The following is a 26,680-nucleotide window of genomic DNA, read 5'->3' as shown; positions in this document are numbered from 1 at the left end:
TTTAAAAGACATATGATATATGTTATAACATTCCAAGCTTAGGAAAGAATGCATGGAAATTCACTCAACTCAATGTTCTCTTTCAGATTATGGGACATAGAATGTGGTGCATGCTTACGAGTGTTAGAAGGCCATGAGGAATTGGTGCGCTGTATTCGATTTGATAACAAGAGGATAGTCAGTGGAGCCTATGATGGGTGAGCGTGCTGACAGGGTTTTTAAAAGTTCTCTTAATCCCCCCTGCCTTAGAATGTTAAACATAGCTTTTCCTTGTCTCCATAAGATTATAGATATCACAGAAAGAATCTGATACAGTATTCTTGTGTCTAATCCATATATTCACATCTCTTTTGTTCACCCTTTTCCAAATAATCTTCCAGTCATTTAATTATACTTGTTTGCTCATGATTTTCATTAGTATTTTGGATTTTTGTTCATATATTTATTTTTTCCCTATAAAGCAGAGAACTGGATAAACCCTAGTATATCAGGATATGGATATAAAATAGTGACTTGTTAATAAAATTGAAATGTTGGAGGATAGTATCTTTGGAGGGGGCTTAGTATGGGAGGGTCTTGTCTTCACTGTTGGCATTTCAGTCACAGTGCGTTAAATAATCTTTACTTTCCTTCAGTCTACTTTCCAGTGGTTACAGACTCCGTTCATGTTGTGGATGGATCCCACATCCAGTGACGCTAATAAGCACATCGTATATTCTTACAAGAGTGAACTCGCTTATGAAATTCTCTCTGCCATTTCTTCTCATCAGGGTGCCTGATGTGGAGGACGGGAAGGCCATAGTTCAAATATTGGCAACTTTTTAAAAATATGAGAAACTAACTTACAACTTTTTCTTAGTTTACGAGCTGGCTGTACTTGATTCATTAAGACAACTCAAGCAGCAGTAAGTGTTAACAGACCCATTTCCTCTGCTTTGAGTCACCCATCACTGTCAGACCCTTGGGAAGTTGTTGGGGGTATGACGACATGTTTCAGCTAAGTCCAAGGTTGTATTTTTCTTACTGCCCTGGTTTTGATGTACCCTTTTCTTGGGTTTTGTCTGTTACTTACCTTGAGGAGACAGGACATACAATTGATTCATAGAAGGGCTAAACTTTTCTTATTTAAATATTGTTTATATAAACTCAGAGTCTTACATGGACCCCAGTCCTCTGATATGTGTGACCTGCGCCACTGTCAGAATTGACCAGAAAAAAAATGCCTCAGAGTTACAGGTTTCTAGGTCTAAGTGATCTCATCTACCATTAAGAGTTCTAATATATAAGAACCCCTTTTGACCCCAACGTATGGTGTGACTTCACTGTTCACTCTCTTCAGTTTGTTTAAAGCTAACCTATTTCTTGTTTTTAGGTTAATCACATACATTTTCCCCTTTTAAGACTAATAACCTCTACCCAAGGATGAATACATGAACTGAGTCTCCAAATCAAAAACGTTTTTATATATCTTGTGAGCTGCATTTATCATAAAACTATCTACACCATATATATTTATTACCGTGACTTCTTGCTATTTTTCTTGTGTCCCCTTAATTTTGCTTTTTACTAAGATTTTGGTCCCCTTTTTGATCTTTAGAAAAATTAAAGTGTGGGATCTTGTAGCTGCCTTGGACCCTCGTGCGCCTGCAGGAACTCTTTGTCTACGGACCCTTGTGGTAAGAGCCTTATTGTTTAGAGGGGTTTGAGGAGCAGGAAGGGGAAGAAATTAACATTGATGTGCTGTGGAATACAGATCTGGATTTGATAGTTAGAACCTCACAAAGTCTACTACTAAGTGGAAAGGCAACCAGTACTTGACAATAAAATATGTTTATATAGCTGCCTTTCATCCAAAAGTGCTTTAGAGACTGTATATGGAGAAGAATGTGGCAGCTGTTCAGCAGCTGCACAGCAACTCTACACAACAGTTTAGTACAGGAAGTGAATAAGAATTCTGTATCCACTAGAAACAGTAGGGGGTACTTGGGGAGAGAGAACATAATGACTCAAATTGGAACCTGTCCAGAATCTGAGGACCTGCACACCTGTGCCTGCAAAAAGTGCCACGGGAGCCTGCATGAACCCCCTGCTCCGCCCCTGAGTTCGCTTCCTATTTAAGGAATGCTGCCTCCAGCAATTCGAATCCTGTCTCTTTTATTCTGTTATACCCCGTGGCCCAAACATCTTGACATTTGGGGAAAGACATGACTTAGAAGGAAGAATGTCATCTCGAAAGCACCAAATTCTTTATCATGGTGTTAGCCAAAGGCCCAGATCAGAAAATGGCCCAAAGGTTTGAAAGCTGCTTCCATGACAGAAAGGTAGGTGGGGTATCATGGAGGACAGAATCTTCTGCACATCTCAGGAAAAGATGAGAGCAAGGATTTGAAGCCTATCCTGAATCCTGCCTCTCAGCACTTTAGGCAGCCTCTGCTCTGGAGAAGAGAGCTGTACTTTTGTCTTCCTTGTTGGATGTAAAGCTCATTCTTTTAGCTCTAGACCTGTTTTACCTGCATGTTTCACACACGGTTTTTTTTAATGTATATGAACTATAATTTACATACAGGAAAATTTGTTCCTTTTTTTCATGTACTTCTATATATTTTGCATAGAAATTTGCAGTTTTGTAAACCCCACACTCAAGATATAGAACAGTTTCATCACCTTAAAAATGATACCCCTTCATATTAATCCCCTCTCCTCAACCCCTAGCTACTATCCCTGTAGTTTTGCTGTTTTATAAGTGTCATATAAAATTATATTAATGTAGCTTTTGAAAAAACTTCTATTTATATTTAATCTTGGCTGTGCTGGGTCTTCACTGCTGCGTGGGCTTTTTCTCTAGTTGCAGCGAGTGGGGCTGCTCTCCAGTTGCGGTGCTCAGGCTTCTCATTGCTGTGGATTCTCTTGTGTGGAGCATGGACTCTAGGCAGGTGGGCTTCAGTAGTCACCATGCGCAGGCTCAGTAGTTGCGGATCCCAGGCCCTAGGGCACAGACTCAGTGGTTGCAGCACACAGGCTTAGTAGCTCCACCGCAGGTAGGATCTCCTAGACCAGGGATCAAACCCATGTCTCCTACATTGGCAGGTGGATTCTTTCCTGCTGAGCTACCAGGGAAGCCCATATTTATGTAGCTTTTTGCATTTTTCTTTTTTTTTTTCACTTCTTTTGAGATTGATTCACATTGTTGCATGTGCTAATACTTTGTTCCTTTTTATTGCTGAGTGGTATTCCCTTGTGTAGATGAACCAGTTTCTTTCTTCATTTACCAGTTTAAGGACATTTTTGGAATGTTTTCAGTCTTTGTGATACTGAAAACATCCCAATATAGGCTTTTGTGTGTACATTTTTTTCTTTCATTTCTCTTGGGTGAATACCTAGAAGTATGATTTCTGAATATACATTGAAATTTAAAAGGAACTACCAAGCTATTTCCCAAAGTAGCACTTGGGGAGTTTGCAAATGTAAACCCATTTCACATTTCCACTAACAATGTGTGAATGACCTATTTTTCCACATCCCTGACAGGACTTGGTTTTATCTGTTTTTAAAAACATTACAGCTACTTGGGTGGGTATGTAGTTTTAATTTGAATTTCTGTGATACCTAATGGTATAGAACATCGTTTCCTGTGCTTATCTTCTTTTGAAGTGTCTTCAAATCTCATCCTCATTTATTTATTGAATTGTCTGTTTTTTTTAATAGATTAATTGTGATATAATTGACATACAATAACATGGACATATTTAAAGTAAAATGCAACTTAATAAATTTTGACATATATACAAAACAGCGACATCATGCCAACCAAAGAGTGACTATATCCTCATGCCCACAATTACATAGTAATCCCTCCTTCCCTTAACAACACTGAATCTTCTTCTAAATAAAGACCACTTATTTAGGCCTTTTTAAATTTCTCAGCAATGTTTTATAGCTTTCAATGTAAAGATTTTATATGTCTTCTGTCATATTTATCCATAAGTATTTCTTATTTTTAATGCTATTATAAATTATATTTAAGATTTTTCATTTCTGGATTGTTCATTGCAAGATATATAGATACACTTCTTTTCCAATCTGCATACTTTTCTTTTTTCTTTTTTATTTTGTTGTACTGACCATCAGTACAGTGCTCAAAACAGTTGGTAAGAATGGATATCCTTATTGGTCTTTTACCATTTTATATAGATACATGTTAGCTAGGATTAGGAGATTCCTTTCAGTTCCTAGAATAGAGAGCTTTTATTAGGGTTTAGTTAAATGCTCTTATCTGCATCTGTCAAGTTGGTCAGTGTGGTTTTCACCTTTATTCTGTTAATTGTTATGTTTTTGAATACATTGAGTTTTGAATATTAAACTGTACAGATCCCATAGACATTAAAAGGATTATAATAAAGGAATGCTATGAACAATTCTGTGCCTTCCAAACTGATAACCCAGATGAAATGGACCAATCCCTTGAAAGATACAATATTCCACAACTTAGGAAGAAATAAACATTCTGAATAGACCTAACCTTATTAAAGAAATAGAATAAATAATTAATAACTGTCCAAAACAGGAAGCACCAAGCCCATATGGGCTCACTGATGAATTCTACCAAATGTTTAAGGAAGAAATTATACCAATGCTCTATCCTTTCCTCCAGAAGATAAAAGCGGTGTGAATATTTCCTACCTAATTATGTGAGGCTGGCATTACAGTAATCCTGAAACCAAACAAAGATAAGAAAACTACAGATATGTCTACCAATATGTCTTATGAACACAGATGATCATGTATCTAATGAGCTCATTTACATCTTGTAAAGAATGTAAAATAGTGCAGCCTCAATGGAAAACAGTATGTGTATGTATGCTTAGTGGCTCAGTCGTGTCCGACTCTTTGTGACCCCATGGACTATATAGCTCACCAGGCTCCTCTGTCCATGGGCTTCTCCAGGCAGGAATACTGGAGTGGGTAGCCATTCCCTTCTGCAGGGGATCTTCCCAACCCAGGGATCGAACCTGGGTCTCTTGCATTGCAGGCAGATTCTTTACTATTTGAGCCACCAGGGAAGCCCAGTTCCTGTGTGTGTGTGTATGTGTATATATATATATATATAGAGAGAGAGAGAGAGAGAGAGAGAGAGAGAATAGAATAGAATAGAATATTATCCAGGCTTAAAAGAAAGGAAATGCTGTCACACACTACAACATAGATGAAACTTGACATTATTTAAGTGAAACAGGTTTATACCTGCTTTTTAGAACCAGTTGTTAGATTTTCATGAATTCTGCAAGCTGGTTGAACTCAGATGGATAGCTTGAAATTGGCTAGGATAGAAAATTTTAAACTATAAAATGTGGAAATGCTTTTACAAATTGGGGATAGTTAATTGATAAATATATACCAGCACAGTACTGCTTATTGCTCATCAGCCCTTGGCCTATGATTGTAATAGAATCCTAGAGATACATAGAAGAGGATAAAGCCTGAGAGGTACTGAGGAATGTTCTCATTGAGGCTAAGTCTAGGAGAGTTAGCAATGAGAAACTCGTGTACTGTTTGACATGTGTCAGCTCCGGGGAATATTACTTTGACTGTATATGAAATCAACTACCCATTATTTGGCTTTTATATCCTGCCTTTAATCCAGATTAAGATTTTTATCTGTATTCTTGAAATGGTCAAGAAGACTATCAGCTTTAGCCTTTCCATAGAGTCCTTTTGACATGTTGCTGAATTTGTGTTCTTTTGATTTTGAATAGTTCAAAAGTTCTGTTTCTGCTTCTTTAGGAGCATTCTGGAAGAGTTTTCCGACTCCAGTTTGATGAATTCCAGATTGTCAGTAGTTCACATGATGACACAATCCTCATCTGGGACTTCCTAAATGATCCAGCTGCCCAAGCTGAACCCCCCCACTCCCCTTCTCGAACATACACCTATATCTCCAGATAAATACTCATACACTGACCTCAGACTCACCCAGGTATGAAAAAGAATTGTGTACATAGCACTGAGGGTAAGCGATGGAACACTGGTGGTAAGGTATTGTGAGTTCATGGAGCCTTCTCATGCCCTTTATAACTCCAAGTCCTGTGATACAGAAACTTACACCACGAGACAGGGCTGGGCTGCACCCTGGATGCTGCCCTTGACTGAGGTAACCAGCCTCAGTCCTTAGATAATTCTTGAGCTAGGTCTCGATGATCCTTGTGTAGTAGAACTAATATTCCTGCCTCAGTCACCTAGTCGGATTGTTAAGGAAATGAGATTTAAATCAGTTTCAAAACTAAGAGTATTGACCCCAAAGCCTGTGGCTTTGTAATTCCCAGATCAAACTAGTACCTACAATGGAGACCCTTTAACCCAAGTAGATAATCTGATGTTGGAAAGAAAAAAATCTCTTGGCAAAATAGCACACAAGGCTGCATTCTCATAGCTCTTATCAGTATCATTTGATTATAAAAGGTAGCTTTTCTCTGTCCCCCTTATCTGCATTCCCTGCCCCCTCCAACTGTTTTTTGACCTTGAAAGTAGCTCGAGTTGGTGAGAACTCCGATACCCTCCCACTCAAATCTCCATCCTGTCTCTAGGGCAGAAGAAGATCCTAATATTCATCTTAACCTATATCCCTGGGATACTCAGATCATACCTGATGGTCCTGAGCAGATCAGATATAGGTCAACACTAGTTTGGAAAAACTGTACCAGCTACTGGGAAATATTGCCATTATTGTGATTTCTCATTTCCTATACTTGCCTCTGTTCTTGTGGCAGGAGCACACATTCGGTACACTCTTCTGCGTATCTTTCTGCAGTGGTTCTTCTGAATAGGGTGTTGTTGGGCAAGCTTCAGCACTCACTTCTCTCACAGAGGATGTGCTGCTTCCTCAGCCAAGGCACAGAGACAGGCTTGATGAGAATCCTAGCCATGTGCCCTTGGGCAAACAACTTCCCCGAGCCTTAGTTTCTTTGAGAATTGTAATACCTACGACGCAGAGCTGTTGTGAGAATCAAACGTTATGCGTAGAAATCTTAGTGCTTAGCACAGCGCCTAGCACATAACAGACCCTCAATAAAAAAAAAGTAACCATTAATTAGTATCAATATTGAAATTGTCATATAGGTATCCCCTCCTTTTGCCAAAATGTTGTCCTCCTCAGATTTCAATGGCATTTTGGCTCTCTGATTGTTTACATTTTCTTCTTTGTCTCACTCCTGAAACTTAGACATCCACTAAGAGTCTGTCTCAGGCTTTTCTTCCTTATCTGAGTTCCTTTCTTTGGCTTCCTTATCTCTCCCCAAAGCTTCAGCTCTCATCTCCAATTTGTATGTGTAGTCCCAACCTCTGCCTTAATCTCTAGGCCACATTTCCAATCACTCCCTACACACCTGTCCTTGACGGTACCAGGGGCTCTTCTGGAGCACACATTTAACACTCAGGCTCTCCCCTCATCTACACTACCAGTGCCCTCCAGCCAAGCAGCCAGAGAGCCTCCCCCTACTCCCTCACTTTTTTTCAGTGGCATACTGCTTTCATGGCCACTAAGGCCAGAAACTCAGAGCTGTCCTCACCTGCTCTACCATTATAAGAATCAGGTGAAAGCTCAGTGCTACACCCACCATAGTCATTGTTAATCTCTAGACATCAGAGTCACTCTGCATGAGCACTTAGAGTCCTAAGCATGTCAGTGAGCCCTGCTGAGCCCCCAAACAGGCCATGTAGCCTTTGACAGAAACTCCTGTGTGGCATGGACAGAGAGCAGGTATTAGGAAGGACCTCTGAGCCTTTCTCCCAATTGACAGCTATTTTAATATTCTCTTAGAGAAAGTGAGAAATACAGGAAAAGGGACTAATGACTCTGTGCTCTGTTTTCACACAGGACTCATTAAAGTTGCGGTATTTAACATATCTGCCAATACCAGGATGAGCAACAACAGTAACAATCAAACCACCACCCACTTTCCCCGGACTAGCCGAGGAGCGGGGCTTTAAGACTCCTATTGGGACACAGTTGGTCTGCAGTCGACCCAGGATGGTCTACTCAGCACAGCTGACTGCTTCCGTGCTGCTATCAGAAGATGTCTTTTATCTTTTGTGAATGATTGGAACTTTTAAACCTCACCTCCCCTCCTCCTCTCCCCTCCACACCTGTTTTTTCCTCATTTGGTTCCAGACAAAGATGACTTATAAATATATTTAGTGTTTTGCCAGAATCTCTCTTGCTTTGCTGTTAAGCAGAAGAACTAGTTTCCCTGTGTAGCCTACTGGGAGAGAGCCACTTCTAGGGGACAGGAAACGCAGCTTCAAGCCAGACAGCACCCAGTGTCTCCCTGTAAACTGCAGGCATGCCCAGCACCCAGCAGGACCTGCCCCAGCCCCACTGTGCTTAGGAGGAGGCAACTGTCTGTTTAGCCTCTGGGGCAAGAAAGAAAGAAAACAAGAATATATGCCCTGGAAGATCTGGGCCTCTTTCCTTCCATCTCTTTCTCTGTTTCTGTCCCTCTTGCCCCTTGCTGCCCCACTCGCCTTCAACATGTTTCTCTGCTCCACCTGAGAAGAACAACTATGAAGAAAGTATCCTCAGTTATCATGAGGCAAATGAGGAAATGCAATACTTAGAAGAGTTAAAATCCTCTTCAGTCAAAATTTCAAACCTAGGCTTTGGCCGCAAGTGACCCTTTGTGGCAGCAATGGATTCTCAAACATGGGACTCATCATATTTGCAACTCTTCTCTCTTCCCCTTGTTACACAGCCCACCCCTACCCCCAGAAGGGAGGCGGCAGAAATTTCCTGGGCTCCATCAATGGCCACATCTTTTCTGGACTCAGCAGTCTCCTGGATTCCATGTAGAGTGTGGAAAGGAGTTGCTGATTGCATTTCCTCTCATTAACAATTAGATGTGTAATAAAAAGCATTGTACTTCATCTTAAATCACTGCTAAGGCTCAGCCTACAGAAAGAACTGAAATGGCCGGAGCCAGTTGCTCGGTACTTTGCATAATGGTTCGCGTCTCTGATTTCTTCATCAGGGCCTGCGAGTACCCAAAGCACCTGTCTCTTTGCCAAGACCATGATCAGACTAGCTTACCAGGTGGTCAGGACTAAAAGGTGATGTCTTTTTCACTTAGGCCAGTAAATATCGTCCCTCAAAAACCAAGCTAATCATCTCAGCCTTGCACTGCAGAACTTTCCTTCTGCTTTTCCAAACCTGGTATATATAAAAGGCAAAGCTGCCAGAGAGAGAGAATCAGGGTGAAGTTTGGCATACAGGGTTTATTAATGGTGCAGAAACTGCCTTCTCTTTATTTTTCTTCCTCCTCCTGGCCTTATTTTACTCTCCACTCTCCCCAGCCAATAAAATTTCTCTGGCAGTTGGTGAACAACATAAACAAATGAACTTCAGCAAGGGCCAAGGCTGACCAGTAGGAGCTTCAGGTGAGGGCATGTGTGCCCCAACCTGGGAGCACAGGGAGTACTATCCACGTGTGCCCCACTTGTTTTCCAGGTCAGGAGTGGGCCTGCACCAGCCATCTCATGGGACACAGACACACCCATCAGTAGCCGCAAGGCCCAGGGCAGTCTCAAGGGTCCCTTGGAAGCTGAGTTGACAGGCCCATTGTTTCCATACTAATCAACGCAGTTGAGTAAAAGAAAAGCCTCTCTTAACCAGCTGGTGTAAAATTTCAGTGGGAGCCTGTAGCAGGTGACCTCAAAGCCAGGCCACTTTAGTTCAGCAAGGGAGGTGGGGAGAGAGAAAGCCATCCTCACTCTTCCCTCTGCTTTGCCAGAAGGAATCCTCTTTCCAAAATGTGCTCAGACTGAATGTTTTTGTGTAGTGAGAGGCAGACTGTGCATATGCATTTGTCCTTTCCTGCTTTATGAGTGCTTTTAAGCTTTTAGTAACAGGTTATAGAGAGAAAATATTTTCCAATGTAATGATATGTCATTGCCAGGGAAATATTTTCTGAGTATAATACCCTTACCAACTACCCACATGCTAGAGAAATGTCTTCTATTTAGCCACTATCAGGGTTCCTTGTCTATTGTCTTGACTTAATGGATTTTGATTGGTTAAGGATTTTCTATAGATGAGGCAGAGGGTTGACCACCCTGAAAAACACCCAGGTCAGGCACTAAAGAGGCAATGGATTTTGAACTGTTTCAAAATATTGTCCAGTAGCCATAACTTTACCAGCCCTTCTCTTATATGCTGCTATTCAGAAGTGGAACTGCAGAATAGTCATTGGTGCCCGGGGTTTTGCTCGCCCCTAGAGGTTCAGTGTAAGCTGTGTTGTTTCTAAGACCATTTTGAGAGCTTGTCCAGTACATCATAAATGAGATCAAGAGTGGACCCTGCAGTCTGAAGCCCATCAGCTCCATCAAGGATATTCTGCAAGTTGTCCTCTGCTCCTGTTGGAAATGGGAATGGAGTTAAGTGGTCTGAAAAACTTGAGTCAGTCACATTTCTCAGCTCTGGGGGTCATTTACCAGTTCATTGTAGAAGAAATAATCAGGTAAGTAGAAGTTCATTTCCAGAGAAGGTAAATCCCACTTACCATCTCTGCATGATTTCAGTGGGAATTGATTATCACTAATCCCCAACTGGGCTAGAATAAATGTAAAGTTTGACCTTTTTAAAAAGAAAAGAGAAACAAAGAAGTCTTAACACCTCCAAAGAAATGGTAGAAAAGGAAGTGAAGGTGTCTCTGGGCTCTTCCCCATTGTAGATTAGTCTCTTCTCACTAAAATTCCAGTGTGGGCCTGCCAGAAACATTTCATAAAGATAGAGGAATCGTGTTCAAAAGCAGGTGAGGAGCATGTGCATGCCCCTGCACCCGGTTGCTCTATGGGCACTTGTGAGTTCTCTGTTCACACTGGGGCTTCTTGGACAAAACCAGCATGCCTTGCTACGTGTGTGTATTTCCACTGCTGAGAACATCCTTTTACTTCCCTATGTGCAGTTTGAAAGTGGACATGAATTGTGAATGGGAGGCCTTTTACACTTGTCTCTTAGCAAAATTCTTTCCAACGACTCTTTACCAGAAATTTCAGAGACAGACTCTCTGGAATTCTACTGACAAGTAATAAAGTCTGGCCCTCATAACTTGTTTTGGGGAAGGATCCTGGGACCCCTAAATCATTCTGTTTTCTGCTTGAGTAAGAAAACTCCTTTTTATTTTTATTTTGTAAAACCAAAAGTTGAAGAGAAGAAAATATGCACTCTGCCATTTCCTGGTACCCACTGGTCTGAACAGCTGTGGTTACTTAGCACTTGGTCATATGTGGAAATTCAGGGCTTTGGGTGGAGTGGTCGGGGAGATAGAATATTAATAACTAGGGCAACGTTTTCTTCCCTAGAATTATACACTTTGGTACTGCTGAACTTCTTGGCATCTTACATGGTAACACCTTCCTGCCTAGAATAGTGCAGGCCAGAGAGGCTAGGCTGCAAACTTGGTTCTGGAGGAATCCAAGGTACTTCAGGTGTAAAAGGGGCTGTTTAGATGCCCACCACCTGTCTGATGATCAGGTTTGCCATATGACTTTAATCCACATTTCTGATCTCCTCCTCCATTTCTCTGAGTTCAACAGACTTCCCACGATCTGGACAACATGAAAGGGTGCCCTTGCTTTTCTTTGCCTTCCTCTCTTCCCTTCTAGAGTAACCCTCACTTCTATCAAATGTACCCAAACCTGCAGGCTGAGTTCATCTCCCCAGACTTCATCCACACAGCTGATCGCTGACAGACCACAAGCCCCTTCCATTATCCATAGACTCAACATAATCTGTGCCAAAAAGACAGCCGTCTCTTAGTAGAATAAAGCTGAGTTTTGCTTCTTGTTGTTTTTACCTGTAGTTCATTTGTGACTTCAGAATCCTTGAAATTGAGGAGAGAAACCAAAAAAGTGTGATTATGGCTACCTGATTTCAGGTGGAACTTAATGCATTGATATCCAGAAACCTCTTCTGTTGGAAATTGAGTACCTATGATCTAAAGTTTCCTGGAGGTGGATGACATCTTCCAGCATCTCTCCAGCCCACCCTTAGCTTCCGATTGGTTCTGTGGTTGTGTGTTCAAAGGTCAGTGCAGTAAACAGCATTATAAAGCATCACCTCCCCTCTGTCCCTTTCCCTTTCTTGAACGTTGATGGGGGGGGGGGCGGAAATACAAGGTTAGATCTCTGGGTACTAAGGACACTAACACTTTCCCAAATCAGTGATCACTCAAGCCCAATGCAGACTGTTCTGAGGGATGTTCACTTGACTCCAGCTGTGGGGCAGGCCTGGCAACAAGTGGGAGCCTCCCTGAGAGCTTTTGCTCAGCCTTTGTTCTCTAGACTCTTCAGTAACGACTGCTTTGACTTTTGTGATTATGTCATGGTGATGTGTAGTCAATGTACCGATATGTTCACAACCTAGAATCATGATAATATAGTGTGTTTTTTTTTAACTGTTCAGAAAAAAAAGGTAACTTAATTACAAATATAAGATTAAAGTGAATTTTCTGGGTGTCTTGTCTCTTTACCCCAACATCAAGAGGACAATGACTTTTTCAATATAGAAATTGAGGGAGTAAACAGAGACCTTTTAAAGAAAATCTGATATGAAAAAACAACATTGAGAAGAGTCAGGGCCAAATGATATGAGTAAATGTGGGGACCCAGGCGTACAATTAAGTGTTCCATGTTGAATTAAAGCCAAGGTGATGTCTAATTTGGGAACTGGTCACCATAGCCTTGCCCAACCAACCTGAGCCCAGAGCTTAAGTTTTCTTCTGCCTCCTTATCAGGTGAAAAGACTTGGGTTTCCCCTGCATCCCATTTGATCAATTTTGAGATGGGAGAGCTCACATTTGGGACCAATTTCCAGAGAGATTCCAACAAGCTATAAAAATGAAGGGAGGAAACTCACCCTTCTTCCCTGCTTGAATCAAACCTAGGGGAGTGGGTACCAGGTTGCAACTAGACCCCTCCCTTCTGGTGTCACAAGCAAGAACCTTGGCAAAATTAACCCATCCTTGTTTGCTATCTATGGGCTCTTAGTAGTGATCCTTCCTGCCTGACCAGGCTCCCTGGCTTGTGGTCCCTGGATTGACAGCTGCGGTCATTACAGCCTTCTCGGGCTGTTAGATGACAGGACCCTGGTGCCGAACTATCCTTGCTAGAACAGGAGCACGTCAGGAGCTAGAACAGAGCATCAGGTGCACCTTGACATTGTGCAGATGAGGAATGTGAGGAACAAGAAAAGGGGCTCTCCACACTGCCGAGACCACACTGGAGTCTCCTCCCTGAGGGTGAAGAGAGAAGGGGAGGAGTCAGCAGAGACCACTGGGGCCACTGGCATTGGCTCAGTGGTCGCTTGTAGGCTGGACTTCTGAGCCCAGAATTAGGCAGAGGCTGGGCCTCGAGGATTATGGGTCTCACCCTGAAAGCCAGTGTCAGATCATTCCCCACAGGAAGACGGGTCTAGGGCACACTTTGGAAAACACCCTGAAATCACAGTTTCCTAAAGCAGTGCTGGGTCTGGACTCCCTCTCCCCTTCAAAACGTAAAGCTCTGCCACCATCAGCAATGACTAGAGAGGAGACCTCTCTTCATCCTGATTGGCTCTTGCCAATTAAGAGCGTTTTTTTAGGCTGCTAATTAAAGGTACTTTGTTAGCAGCAGGAGAGGCCGGGTGGGTGCCTGGTGAGACGAAGCAGAAGCCAGGAGAAATCGTTTTTCCTCCCCACCCCGACGGAAGCAGAGCCTCTCAGGGAACCCTCTCGGTCCCCCAGCCTCTCCCGCTGCGCCCGCCACACCCTTTGCTTTCAATTAGTGGCTCTGAGGGGAGTGAGGTCATTACCAAGCCCAGGTGGAGAGCCCTCCCCTGCCTCAGGCCAAATAGGCCTTGGGTAGGGGAGGCTGTCCCAGTCCCCACGTGCCTGTGTACCTCCTTTGGTGCTTTGGAGTCAGGGCCCAAGAAAGGAGAAGCCCACAGATTGTGTTTGTTCTCCCCACTGAGGAGTGGCCCGTGGGTCCCCATCACTCAAGACTACTGCTAACTTGGTCACATGGTGTGACTCTCTATGCCCTCTTCCTCACCAAAGTCTCAGCAGGTGGCTAGGAAATGTGACCTTCCTATCACTTTGCAAGTGCTGAGCCCACTTAGACCCAGAGTGGGTCCAGGAAGAGGGGCTGAGGATTTTTCCAGCCTAGCCATGCAGACCCTGAGACTCCTGGTCTGAGACACTTAACCCTGCCTGGCCCAGCTCAGTGCCAGGAAAGTCTCCTTCCTCCAGTAAAGGAGGAGGGCCTGGCTATGACTTAGCACCTAGGGGCTGGTGTGCAGGGTCAGAGTTACCCCCTAGCCAGGACCTTCCCTGTCCCATCTTGCTGCCCTCCTCACCCCCTCACTTAACTGCAGAATTAGCACGAGCCTCAGCTGGGAGGGCAGATTTATGGCTGGGCCTGCCTCCTTCCATTTAACCCCAGGCCTGCCCGGGCTTCAGACACTAAATTAGATTTTTGACAATTAGAGAGACTAATGGGCACATAGCCATCCCCAGAGCCAGATATCCAGCAAGGCCATCCTTTAATATCCACCACTGGCCAGCCAGCCCTTCCCTGGTCACCCTCCTCTCTCCCCTGTTGGGTGTTTCTCTCCCATGCCCTGTATCTCCCTGCCCAGGCTCTAAATGTACTCCAGAGGTTTCTCTGGTTCATTCTCCCTGCATTTCTTACCCTCTCCTTCCCACCCCTCCAGCTCAGCTCTGGGGCTCTGCCCCTCCTCACCTCCAATCACATTTATTTCCTCTGCCTTCCCAAGGGCCCATCCCTCTGCAACCTTTCTGTTGGCCCCTAGCAGACCACAAGCCTCTTGAGGGCAGGGGTTTGTGTCCTACCTGTATCCAGCATGCCTAGCAACCAGGGTGCTTAATGTTTATCGTTTTTTGGGCCCATCTCCTTGCCTCCTCCATCTGAGTCCCTGAGTCTCTAAGGTGTGCCCATGCTGCCCTCCTGGCCACAAGCCCAGCCCTGGTTCTGGCCTGGGTCGTCTTCAGCGTGGGCTGAGTCTTCTTTCGTTGCAGCACCTCAGCTCTGGCTGGTCTTGGGCTGGGTGGGTAATGAGATTGCAGTAAGTGGTGCTGGGGGTGGAGGGGAGCTGCTCACATTCACTCAGGCAGACTCATAGCTCTGTCAGGCTGATTGGTCCTGAGTGGAGGCACAAACGGCCCCCCATGGACACACTGAGATTGGTTATAAAATTACAAGCATTTGTTCTGCTGTCAGTAGCCTTCCCTCCCTCCCCTCTGCCTGCCTGCCTGGGCTCCCCACCGCCCCTCACCCAGCCCTCTCTCCCCTGGGGTCATCCCATACACCCTGAGGGACCACCAGAGGCCACCATGGCAGATGAAGCCAAGAGGCTAAGGCCACCAAGCTCCCCATCCAGGCTCGCCTTCTTGCCTTGGCCCTGGAATTATCACAGCTCAGGCTGGCCTCAGAGTGACCTGACGCTGTGCTCAGGGTTTCCTAGTCTCTGAAGGTAAGTGGAGGTGGGGGCCCCTGGCAAACAGTCCTTGGAATCCAGATGCTCAGATCTCAAGTAGAGGAAGATGTCCCAAGCTCAGGCCTCCCTGAACAACCAGAGCCCACAACCTTTGAGGGGGTCCAGGACAGGGATGGGGGTGGCTGAGAGCCTTTCCTGCTGAAGGCGGGAGCAGCAGAAGCCAGGGTGGTGGGAAGGGTCCATCTCTCTTCCCTTCATGTGGTCGGTGCCCTGCCATGTACCCTAATCCCCAGGTAAAGACAAACCAGCGCTCAGGACAATCCCAATCCCTGGAGCCTGAGCCAGGCCTAAAAGCCCATATCTCCACCAGACGCCTGCTATGGTTACCCTCTGCAGACTGAGCTACCTCAGCCTGGCCCTTGTACTCACCCTCTATGGCCAAAGGTCAGTCAGTCCTGGCCTTCACAGGAGCCTGGTTACTCCCAAAGCAGTTGTATTATGAAACCTTGCCTTGTGCTCTGGTGATATAGTCACAGGGATACCTACTCTGTACTGGCCCTGCTCCCCCGCCTGACACAGACACAACAGCCCGTCCTTCTTACTCTGGCCTCCCTGCCTCCTTCCCACCCTTTCCTCCAGCAAAGCCTCAGGCCCTGGCCCTTTGCTGCCCCCACAGGCCCAGCGCCTGTCTGTCACCATCCTATTGGGAGGCACCAAGGCGCCCTGTGACCGGATGCTGGGTTCCCCAGCTCCGAGTGGGAACTTTAGAGAGCATCATCTCCTCACTGATGCCTACAAGGTGCCTTCCTGTTATCCGTCATTCATTCTCAGCCCAGAATGTATTTGCTGTAATTACATCTTTAATTAGGGTGATGATGGCTCATTGTTCACCAACAATGATGGATCAGATCCTCCTGCTTGCCTTCCTCCCTCTGTCCAGCACCCTCCAGGTCAGCTCTCCCCCAGTGCTGGGGCCGAGAAGGATGCACAAGAACCTGCCCTCTCCTAGGGACCACCAGATGTCTCCTTGGCCCAAAGTGGCTGGGGGAGGGGGAGGGCGGGCAGGCCAATGTTGCCCCCATACACACACATGCCACCATCACCACCCCAAGCTGGGCCCTGAGCCACACACTCCTCATCCAAGGAGCTGACAAGCACAGAAAATCTCACAACTTTAAGTGTACGACGTCTGAGTGGGCGGCCCTAACTCCAAGCTCCCGGTGCATTAACCAGGGTCTCTGGCAAGATCTCCACTCCCATACACTTGCACCCACTCAGGCTGCAGGCCCAGGTCCAAATCCGCATGTGGTGGCTGTTCCATGACAGTGTTCAGTGAATGAACAGGTCCATCAGTGAAGGGAGATGTGCTCTGAGAGGGTGGGGCTCAGAGCTCCTCACTGGAGGCCATGGGCTGGTGGGAGTCCTTGGTGAGCAGAGGGGCCAGCATGGACAGTGAAGGCCCAGGACCCTCTAGGAAGCCTTATGGGTAAGACCCTCATGTGGGTTCAAATCCCAGCTTGGCACCTCCTGACTGACTGTATGACATGGGGTGAGTCTCCTCACTTAAGTCTCAGTTTCCTCATTTATAGAACAGATATGAGGGTGGTACCTACCTCGTGTGATGTCTGCGGATTCCCAGAGACACTGCATGTAAAGTGAAGAGCCCGGGATAAGGTGGTGGCAGCTGCAGGGAAAGGTAGGGGCTGAGCAGCTGAGGGGAACCCCTCTTGACTGTGGCAGGCTAACGGCACTGGGAGCTGGGAGGTCGCCTCCATCTTGGTTTGAGGAAGGCCTTGCCCATTCCAGGCACTGTTGGGCACAATGGCGGGGGTGGGCAGGGCTGTGAGGAGGCTGGTGTAAGATTAGGTGCCCGGTAGTTTCACAGGACATGCATACTGATAGGAACTGGCTGACCTCCTTTCAGAGCCTGATAGCCAGAGAGGCTGAGACTGCAGGCCCAGCAGGGGAGCTTAGCCTGTACCTAATCTTTAAGGGAACTGCGCTTCAGAAAGGTGGAAATGGGAGACAGCTAGGGTGGGGCCTCTATCCCTTCTACCTTTTAGCTCTAAAATTCTATGATCCCCCCTTGGGGCCCTGTCATCTCCCACAGAGCTTCCCCACTTCCAGGGCTCACCTCGTCTGCATTCCCTCTTCCCCAGTGACCCTCTCCACCCTACCGGGCCCACCTTCCCCAGGGTGACTCCAAGGCCCAGGCTGAAAGGATGAGCCGTACCTAGCGGTAAGTATGCGCAACATTACATATGTATATTGGAGAGTAAATAACCCCAAAAAGCGCCTTGTAAATAGACTCCAAGTTTATCCTTTATTAATGAGGCACCGAGTGCCCTGCTGTTTTAGAGCAGCGAGACTTTCATAATATCAAAACCTAAATTACACTTGCGTCTCTCATCCCAGGGATGAGCATCTTTCGGCTCCAATTGCAGAGTGAGTAAGCAGGGATCCCTCCCTGCCTGCCTGGGATTTGTTGGCACCTTTCTTAGATTGGAGGGAGGGAGCGAGGATGTACACACGCATGCCTGTACATGCACACACACACATACACCAAGTTCCCTAGAGAACTTTGTGTCTAAGGCTTCAGGGTCCAGTGTGTGAAGGCCACCTGGGGTGCTGGCCCTTCATTTCATGTACAGAGTTTATAGGATCAAGGGGTCACCCCAGGCCCTGGGGCATGGAAGCGGGGTGGATCACTATACCCTTACAAGCTCTGTGACCAAGCTACTCCCTATCTTTTAGCTTCAGTTTCCCCATCTGCAAATGGGGATGATAATAGCTTCCTCCTAGGCTCGTTGTGAGGACTCAGTTTAATGGGTCACAAGTGGGGTCTGGTGTAGAGCAAGTCCTTGGTAAGTGGGAGCTGTGATGATGATGAAGATGACAGTCCCCTCTTTGGAATGGGACACCAGTGTCTTCAACTCCTAGAACACACCACACGTGGGGTCACAGAGTTCCTTATCTTGGTACCGAGGTCCTGCACTGACCAGGACCCGTCTCACCCTTACATGTGTGAGACCTGACCTTCCAAAGGCCCCCAATCCTGAGCTCAGCTGCGGCAAAAAGCCTGGACCCTCTTGTTGCCCCCCATTTCCGAAGTCCAAGGCTCTTCATGGACCCCTTGGGGATTGTGCCTACCCTACCCTAGTCCTAGACCAAATGGACTAGCTGGGCAGGTGGGCAGGCGGGTGCTGTGTGGACAGGATTTACAGCCTGGCCGGCCAAGCTCCTGGTGCTCTGGTGGGCGTCATGTCAAATCTGTCCCATTATATGGACAGTTGAGTTTAATAGTCATTGTGTGCTCGCTCAGAGCCCAGCAAACATCGCGGGGCGACACCCCCTCCATGCAAGCCGCCCGCTCCCCAGCCACACGGCCCATCCGTACAGTAAATTAAAAATATGAATCACTTCTCCCCACTGCCTCCCCAAACGCTCATCTTGTCAGCCTCTATGTTGCCTTCATTTGTATTACCTTAATTTAATGTTAATTATGGTCTTCATTTACAAGGAACAAGCGAGCCCCGCTCTGCCAGGGGACCTTCCCCCACCCATCCCCCCTCAGCCCAGGAGGGAGAGGCTGGGGGAGAAGAGGAATTTGGGGGACTACAAAGGAGGAAGGAAGGGAGTTGGGGGAGGACAAGAGATCTGGGCCATCAGTGGCTGATGGCCGTTCAGGGAGGGACTAGAAAGACCCACCCTGTCCCTCCTCCACACACCCTGTCATCAATCATTTATTCATTCAACAGTTATTTATTGAGCACCTAATAAGTGCCAGATAGCCATAAACAGATTGAGCGGGGTGGGGCTGGGGGGATCTTCCTCCATAATAAGGGCTACCGGAGTCCCCTTTGCCATCTGAAGTGAATGTGCTGGAAAGCAACATCAGGAAGACATGTCATGCATGCCCCGGGGGGGCTGGTACCTCGCTCAGCCCAAGGGGCTCAGGACACTCCACTAACAAGGGATCTTCTCTTTCTTCCAAGTTCCCCTCTTGGCTACTAGTGCCATCCCTACCCCAAATTGCTTCATACTCTTTCCAGGCAGGAAGTTCTTTCTGAAGTCTTTCCTGAGTCCCTCTTGCTTCAGATCATCCTGGGCTCAGAGCCTGAGTAGGGTCAGGAGTGGAAGGGAGATTCCCAGGCTACACTGTCTCTGGAAGGTTGGGAGGCAGGCATGGTGGGGATCACTACTCATCACCCCACTACTCACCACCCTTACCACCCCATGACCCCACCACTCAGCCCTGCTGACTTGCTCAAGGTCCCGTGTCTGAGAGGCCTGGGAGGCCTGAGTGTGACCATTTGGCTTTCCCTGCGCTCTACACTCTGCCACTGGGACGCACAGTCACATGTAAGCCTGTAGAGCCTGTGGGGGCTCGATAAATGTTGGTGGCTCCTTTCACACGTGTGCACGCAGGGAGCTGGCAGAGGGCCACCTGCACTCGAGCTGCCATTAACCACGAACACCAGCCCCTCCCCCCAGCACTCGCCTCCTCAAGTGGGGAAGAGGATCTCCAGCTGGGAGTATCTGCTTGACAGATGAGGCTGTTCTGAGCGTGTGTCTGCCTGTGTGTCCGTCTCCAGGGAGCCTCAATCCACACACAGGGACATGTGTCTCCCCAGGTTCGGTGTGCCTGTGTGTATGTGCAGGAGTGTGTGTCCAGCAGGCCCACATGCACGTGTGCGCGCCTGTGCTCCTGTTCGCGACCCACCTCCTCCCCCCCGCCCATCCCTGCCTGTCAGCGGCGCTGATGACATTGGCTCAGAGGAAAGTGATGACAAATGCCCGTTATCAGCGAACGAGGCCGATGACAAATGGGCGGGCGCCGGAGCAGCCCCATTACGCTGTAATAACAGAAGATGGATGGCCTAGCGCCCCCCTCCCGCCTCACCCCTACCCGCCTTCGCCGGTAACGGGAGCCGATCCGGCTCCGCCCGCCCGGGAGGGAGTCGAGCGGCCCGCTGGGCCGCCAATCACGACGGGCCGAGAAGCCCAGGCCCAGGCTGCCCGAGCCGGGAGCCCACGAGGCTGCCTGCGGCGGAGGAACAAAGCGGCTCACTCGGCGGAAGCAAGCGGTGCACGGGGTGTCCGGCCTGCCCGCGGCCAGGACACGCAGCTGTGCACACACATGGTCTGCACACGCGCCAGCCGCCTGCGTCCTTGCACTGTACACCTGCAGCTCCTGTCTAGGCACAGCCTCCACGTCATGGCCTTCATGCTGTGCATGGGCAGACGTCTGCCACCCAGAACCAAGTGCACCCACTAACACAAATCCACGTACACACAGCCATGCAGACCCGTGCACCAGCAGTTCATGTACGCAATGACAGAAACCACTATGTCTGTGCACACGTATGCAGCTAACATGCCTCCACGTGGATAGATATGAAAATATGCATACACAGAAGCAGAAACGCTCATGCATTGACATAAACCCTTACACTGTGCACACAATTCAATAACTCCAAGCATACCCACGTGCCAAAGATGCCCACAGCTGCATCAACAAATGTTAACTGAGCCCCTACCACGCTAGCGTCAGCAAGGTGCTGTGGAATTACAATGACAAATATGACACCATCCTTGGCTTCTAGAATTTTAAGTCTACTAGGCGTGGCAGACAAACGGCTGTGAGCAAAGGCAGAAGATGATTTGTGTTTTGACCCAAGAACATTGTTTGTGATGTGAAATTTCCAAGTGTGAGATCTCCTCCAGGAAAATCAGAAAGTCTTCCCAGAAGAGGTGAATAAAAGAAGAATAAATTTTCCAAAGGAATTGAATTTTGGGGGAAAAAGCATGGAAACCGGAAAGTGTAGGGATTGTTTGGGGCCCAGTGAGTGAGTGAGCGTGGTAGGAATGAAACTTCCCAGAACGGCTGGGGTTATAAAGAGGCTGGAGCAGGGAAGAGGCTGTGACAGTACCACCTGAAAGACCCAGGAGGCTTGAGCTAATTGCTGACATAAAAAAGGAGAGGACCAGGACGTCAAGGAGTGGGGAAGTAAGAGAATGAGAGGTACCAGGCAAGGCTGTCTTCCTAGGTGTGTGACATGGGCCAGCCCATGGGGCTGTGCATTTAGAAGAGCCCTGTGTGCTTGGTTTAATGCTCTGTCTTGAAATTCTTTATATTTTTATAATAAGGAGCCTGAAGTTTCATTTGGCTTTGGGCCCTGAAAATTATATAGCCAGTCTTGGAGCTAGGGATCTCTCGGGTTGATCAAGTAAGGCAGAAAGAGCAGGTTGGCGGAAGACAGCAGTGAGTGAGTTTGGGGGATCAGGGAGTATATGAGAGTCTGGATGTGGAGTCAGGGGTTGAGATGATGGGTAGTGTCTCCCTCCCTGGGGTGGGAGTTAGTGCCTTGCATATGCCTCTGCCCATGCTTGTTTCTACTCAGCAGTGAGTCTACACACTGCCGCATGCCATAGGCGTACCTCCTGAAACACGCTTTTATACCCGCTTGATGAAGGCAATGGCACCCCACTCCAGTACTGTTGCCCGGAAAATCCCATGGATGGAGGAGCCTGGTAGGCTGCAGTCCATAGGGTCCCTAAGAGTCAGACACGACTGAAGCGACTTGGCAGCAGCAGCTGGAATATAAGATCCCCAGTGTTGCTTCCATATCCCCAGGGCACGGAAAATGATTGCCACTCAATACCTGTTTGTTGCAAGAATAAGTGAATACATGTGTGAATGAGCACATGCAAGTCCACATATGTGCACTGGGCATCTGGTCCCCCACCATGGTGGGAGGTTACAATCAAGCCCTAACATGGTGCCCTACCCCGTTACCACTGCCCTGTATTTCCTCCAGGGTTTTTCTGTCACCCTATGTCTACTTTGGGGAAAGAGTGCCCTTGTTCCAGGGGTCCCTCACTGGATGTCTTCTTTGCAGACTGAGCTGGGCAGGAGTTAATGGTGAGCCTAGGACCCTGAGATGATGGGCAGGGAAGGGCTCTGATTTGGAGCCAGAGGATCTGAATTCAAGTTTCAGCTCCTCCCTTGGCTGACTGCTCCTCTCTCTGAGCTTTAACTCTTCATCCACAAAATGGGACTATAAGGTGAAAAAGCGCTTAGGCCAGCACCTCGATGCTGACAGATAATTAAGGGAGATACATTCAATTAGGCCAGGTACTGAGAGAGCTGCTTCCTTCCCCCCAACTCCGGTTCCCTGTGGTGCTAAAAATGGACTGGGGATCCAGAGGATGACCCAGGTGACCTTGAATAGGGGGAGGGGAATTGGCAGACTGGAAGAAGGATGTTTTGGTCTCCTCTCAGTAGGAGCCAGATGATGGAGATGCTGAGACTCAGGCTCTACCTCCCACAACCCACCTTCCTATATGCAAGGCACTAACTCCCACCCCAGGGAGGGAGACACTACCCATCTTCTCAACCCCTGACTCCACATCCAGACTCTCATATACTCCCTGATCCCCCAAACTCATTGCCTTCTTCCCCCACCTGCTCCTCTGTCTTACTCTATCAACCTGAGAGATCCCTAGCTCCAAGACTGGCTATATAATTTTCAGGGCCCAATGCCAAATGAGGCCAAACAGGAGGTGCCCTTGACGGCTAAGGTAAACATTCTGACACTGGGTAACTTGGATGCAGAGCAGCAGAATGTGTTTCCTGAGATACAGATGAACTGAGAGAGCCAGATGCAGATGGCTGAGGGGGAATGGAGGGTGCTGGGGTTACTCTCTGTTTTTTTCCCAGGGTGCCCTGTCTTCTGCCCCACAGGAACCCTACCTACTAACTTTGGCTCCTTAATATGTGACTGTCTCTGGGCCACCGAATGGGGGCAGGGGGCATTTCCAGACTTCCTCTCCCTCATGTGAGGCACTTTGGGTCTCTCCAGTATGTCCTGGTCCACCTGGCCTATTTCAGCTATGTTAACCATCGCCTCTCAGACCCCATCAAGAGTCCCTAGGGAAACCCTCCCAGTGAGGGGCCTGAATGAGAGGCCCAGGGATTTAGAGAGAAGATGCTGGGAGGAAAGAGATGGGGCGGCTAACGGGCCTCCTTCCTCCTCCCTTACCAGTTCACTTTTTCTGTAGCGTTATTGACCCCTCATTAGTTATCCATCCAAGGTCGCCCGGCCTGGCCCAGCTATAAATCATGGAGGCTGGAGGCGGGCAACTGGCAGAGCGATGGTTCCGGGATGCAGCGGAGAGCTCAGGCCTCATCACAGCTGAGAGCAGGCGCAGTTAGCCCGTCTCGGGAGAGCTTCCGCTAAGAGGGCTAAGCCCCTCTTCGTACCCACCCACCGACCCACGCCCTCCTCCTTCCCTTCTTCCTCCCCTTCCTCTTCCTCCATCCTCCCCTTCCATTTGCTTTTACAGTGTCACTTCTTCCATCACTCACTCTTCTCCTCTCCCATCTTTTTCTACTTCCCCCAAGCTCTGGGTTCAAGGTTGGCGAGGTCAGGGTAATAAACGGGAAGAGGTGGGGGGCGGGAACTGGGGCATACTAATTTCCTTTCATTGGGTCACCCCACCTGGTGCCCCAGTTTAGAGCTTCCGGGAACAAGGACAGAGCTCGCGCAGGGGGAAACTGAGGCACAGAATTTCGACCTGAGGTGTCTGAGGAAGGGGGTCCTACCAGATTCAGCATCAAGGTCACCAGTCCTGAATCTACAGACCCTACTCCCTTGCCCGGTAATAGGGAAGGTCTACCCTCCCACTCTAGGCCACATCCCCATCGGCCACCTCTGCCTGAGGAGCGAAGGGCCGCGCAGTCCGGACACTTCCAGCCCCAGCTCCCACCCGGGGGAGTCGGAGAGAAGCCCCTGGGCGGTTCCTCCAGGGCACCTGCAGCCTTGTCTACCACACCCCCATCCCAGGCCTTCGCAAGCGCCGGGCCTCTTGACCGGTCCTCGCGCGCCCTCTGCTGGCGCCTTCCGGGAAGAGCGCCTGTCGGCCTCTATACCCGCTCCATCCTCAGCCCATCACACCTGGCGGCGGCGCCGGCCCCACCCTGTCCAAACCCCGCCCCCGGCCAGATACCCGTTCGCGGTGACGCCCCCGCCCACTAGGAGGCGCCATGGAGCACTCCTCTATCTCGCCATCCTCTGCTTCGGAGCAGCAGCTCCCATTCCAGATCCCAGAGAGGCCTGTGTGTCAGATCCAGAGGAGTGAAGGGAGTGAGGGCCACCAGCAAGATAGAACTTGAAGCTTGGAGCGGAGAGAGCGTTTCTCTTGCTGTGGAGCCAGGCTCTGGAGGGGCATCTGAAGTCCGAGTCTATACCTCACGGGGCAACAGATGGGGCTCCTTCAGGGCATTTCTCTGGAGCCCTCCTCCACTTGGCCCTGCAACTTCCAAAGGTACTTGGGTGGGGGAGCGCGGGGGAGGCCCTCAAAGTCGGGGGACCTTAATTCGCAGAAGCTCTGAGGTGGGGCCTGCAGTCCTTGGCCCCAGAGGTGGGAATCCGGGACTGTTTCCTGGCACAGAGTGGAACTGTAGAGGGCGTGACCTCTGGGTCCCTCTCTCGTGGAGCCAGAGCCTAAGGATCCTGGGCTTTCTCCCCATTAGGCAGTTTCAAGGAAGAGGGGCAGGACAGTGAGTGATACTTTCCAATGGGGTGTCTGGCCTGGCAGGTAGGGAGGCCCTTGCCACAGTGGCCCCGAAGTTCTCCAGGAGAGCAGAGCCCATGGTCATAGTGAAGAGAGAGAATTCCACAGAGGAAGCCTGGAGCAGAGAGGAGGAGATTCTCAAGCCAGGCTGGCCCCTGTCAAGCCCTGCCTAGAGTCATGTGGGAATAAGTCACCAATGTGTGGAGCTATGAGGGAGGGGTCCGGTGTTGGGGGGTGAGGGGGATAGGCCGGGCATGTAGGGATAGATGGGAGCTATAGAGCCAGGACCCTCACCTCTAGCAGGGCAGGAGTTTGAGAGTCAGTGTCTTCATACTACTAATTCCCTAAGGGAGGTGGGATGTTGTGGGGGAGGGGTTCCATCTCAGGACAAGTGGGCCTTTGCTGATTCAAAACTCCAGTTCTCAGGGCTTTCCTAGTGGTCAAGTGGCTTGGACTCCATGTTCCCAGTGCAGGGGGCCCCGGGTTCAATTCTTGGTCAGAGAACTAGATTCCACGTGCTGCAACTAAGGATTCCTCACGCTGCAATTATTAATAAAAGATCCCACAAACTAAAGATTCTGCGTGCGACAGCTAAGACCTGACACAGCCAAATAAATAGATACCTTTTAAAAAGTCAAAAACTCCAGTTCTCAGGGCTAGGGACTGTGTCCTTCAATATAAGCATCAGGAACCTCCACAGACTCTGAAAAGCTCAGGACTCTCTCCTTGGGCATGTGGGAGAAGGAGGGAGAGAAGCTAGCAGACAGTCCAGTTAGAACTGGGCTAGAACTTTTTCCAGAGCGGGAGCCAGGAAAACCAGCTGGGCTCCCTGGATCACAGAGATCTGAGATGAAACCCAGCTGTTCTCAATGCTGTGTGAGTTAGCACAAGTGAATGAATCTCTCTGGGCCTCTCTTTCCTCATCTGCCAAATGGAGATAATACAAGTACCAATATGGCTATTGGGAAGCTATTGGGAAGTCCACAAGCAGGGCTGGGTTAAGGGTGGACTGGCCAGGCTCAGAGTTAATCAATAAATGCTGCTGGAATAACCCCGGAAATAAGGTGCAGCTAACCCAGGGCTCCTCGCTGGAGACTTTCCATAACTTTCAAAATGTCAATTGGTCTTCCTCAAAATCCACTGATGCTGGGATCTTCCAGTGGGAATCAAAACCATCTTTTGCCAGCACCCACCTAGGACACATGAATAGATAGTTTTTGAAAACTGGTTTCGGGGGAAGAGGAACTCTGGTTTGAAAGTGCATTAAATTACCAGCTGGCCCCTACCCACATCCTAGAAGCCTCTGCCCGAACCAATTCCATAGAGGCTCTTCCTGTTCTCCTCACAGGAGGACCCATTCCTGTGAGGTGAACTTGCTACTCCTCATTACACAGGGGTCCAGACTCCACCTGGAAGGACTCACAAATTTCAATGCTTATGAGGGTTTGGTCCCAAGTGAAACAACAGGGAGTTATGAGAACTTTGGAACTAGGCGGCAGCTTCAGTCAATTGTTGCCCTGTCGGAATGCTGGTGCAGAGAGGGAAGTAGCTTTAGGATAGAGCCTCAGACCTCCCCCAACTTCATCTCCCTCCCCCATCGTAGGACCCTCGTAAGATACC

General features: G+C 48.3%; 1 protein-coding gene across 10 annotated transcripts in view; it reads left to right on the top strand.

Annotated features, from left to right (window-relative positions):
* Window positions 1–12,493, top strand: part of BTRC (beta-transducin repeat containing E3 ubiquitin protein ligase) — a 174,628-nt gene extending 162,135 nt beyond the window's left edge. For all 10 annotated transcript variants that reach the window (XM_070363967.1, XM_005888093.2, XM_005888092.3 and 7 more), the window contains 4 exons: window positions 87–197; window positions 1,598–1,676; window positions 5,782–5,974; window positions 7,871–12,493. In XM_070363967.1, coding sequence (XP_070220068.1) covers window positions 87–197; window positions 1,598–1,676; window positions 5,782–5,943 — 352 coding nt within the window. In that variant the 3' untranslated portion in view covers window positions 5,944–5,974; window positions 7,871–12,493. The remainder of the gene's footprint in view (window positions 1–86; window positions 198–1,597; window positions 1,677–5,781; window positions 5,975–7,870) is intronic.
* Window positions 12,494–26,680: the final 14,187 nt, after the last annotated feature.

The sequence above is a fragment of the Bos mutus genome, chromosome 26 (genome assembly GCF_027580195.1).
Source record: "Bos mutus isolate GX-2022 chromosome 26, NWIPB_WYAK_1.1, whole genome shotgun sequence".
Lineage (NCBI taxonomy): Eukaryota > Metazoa > Chordata > Mammalia > Artiodactyla > Bovidae > Bos > Bos mutus.
This window is presented reverse-complemented; position numbering and strand designations above follow the sequence as displayed.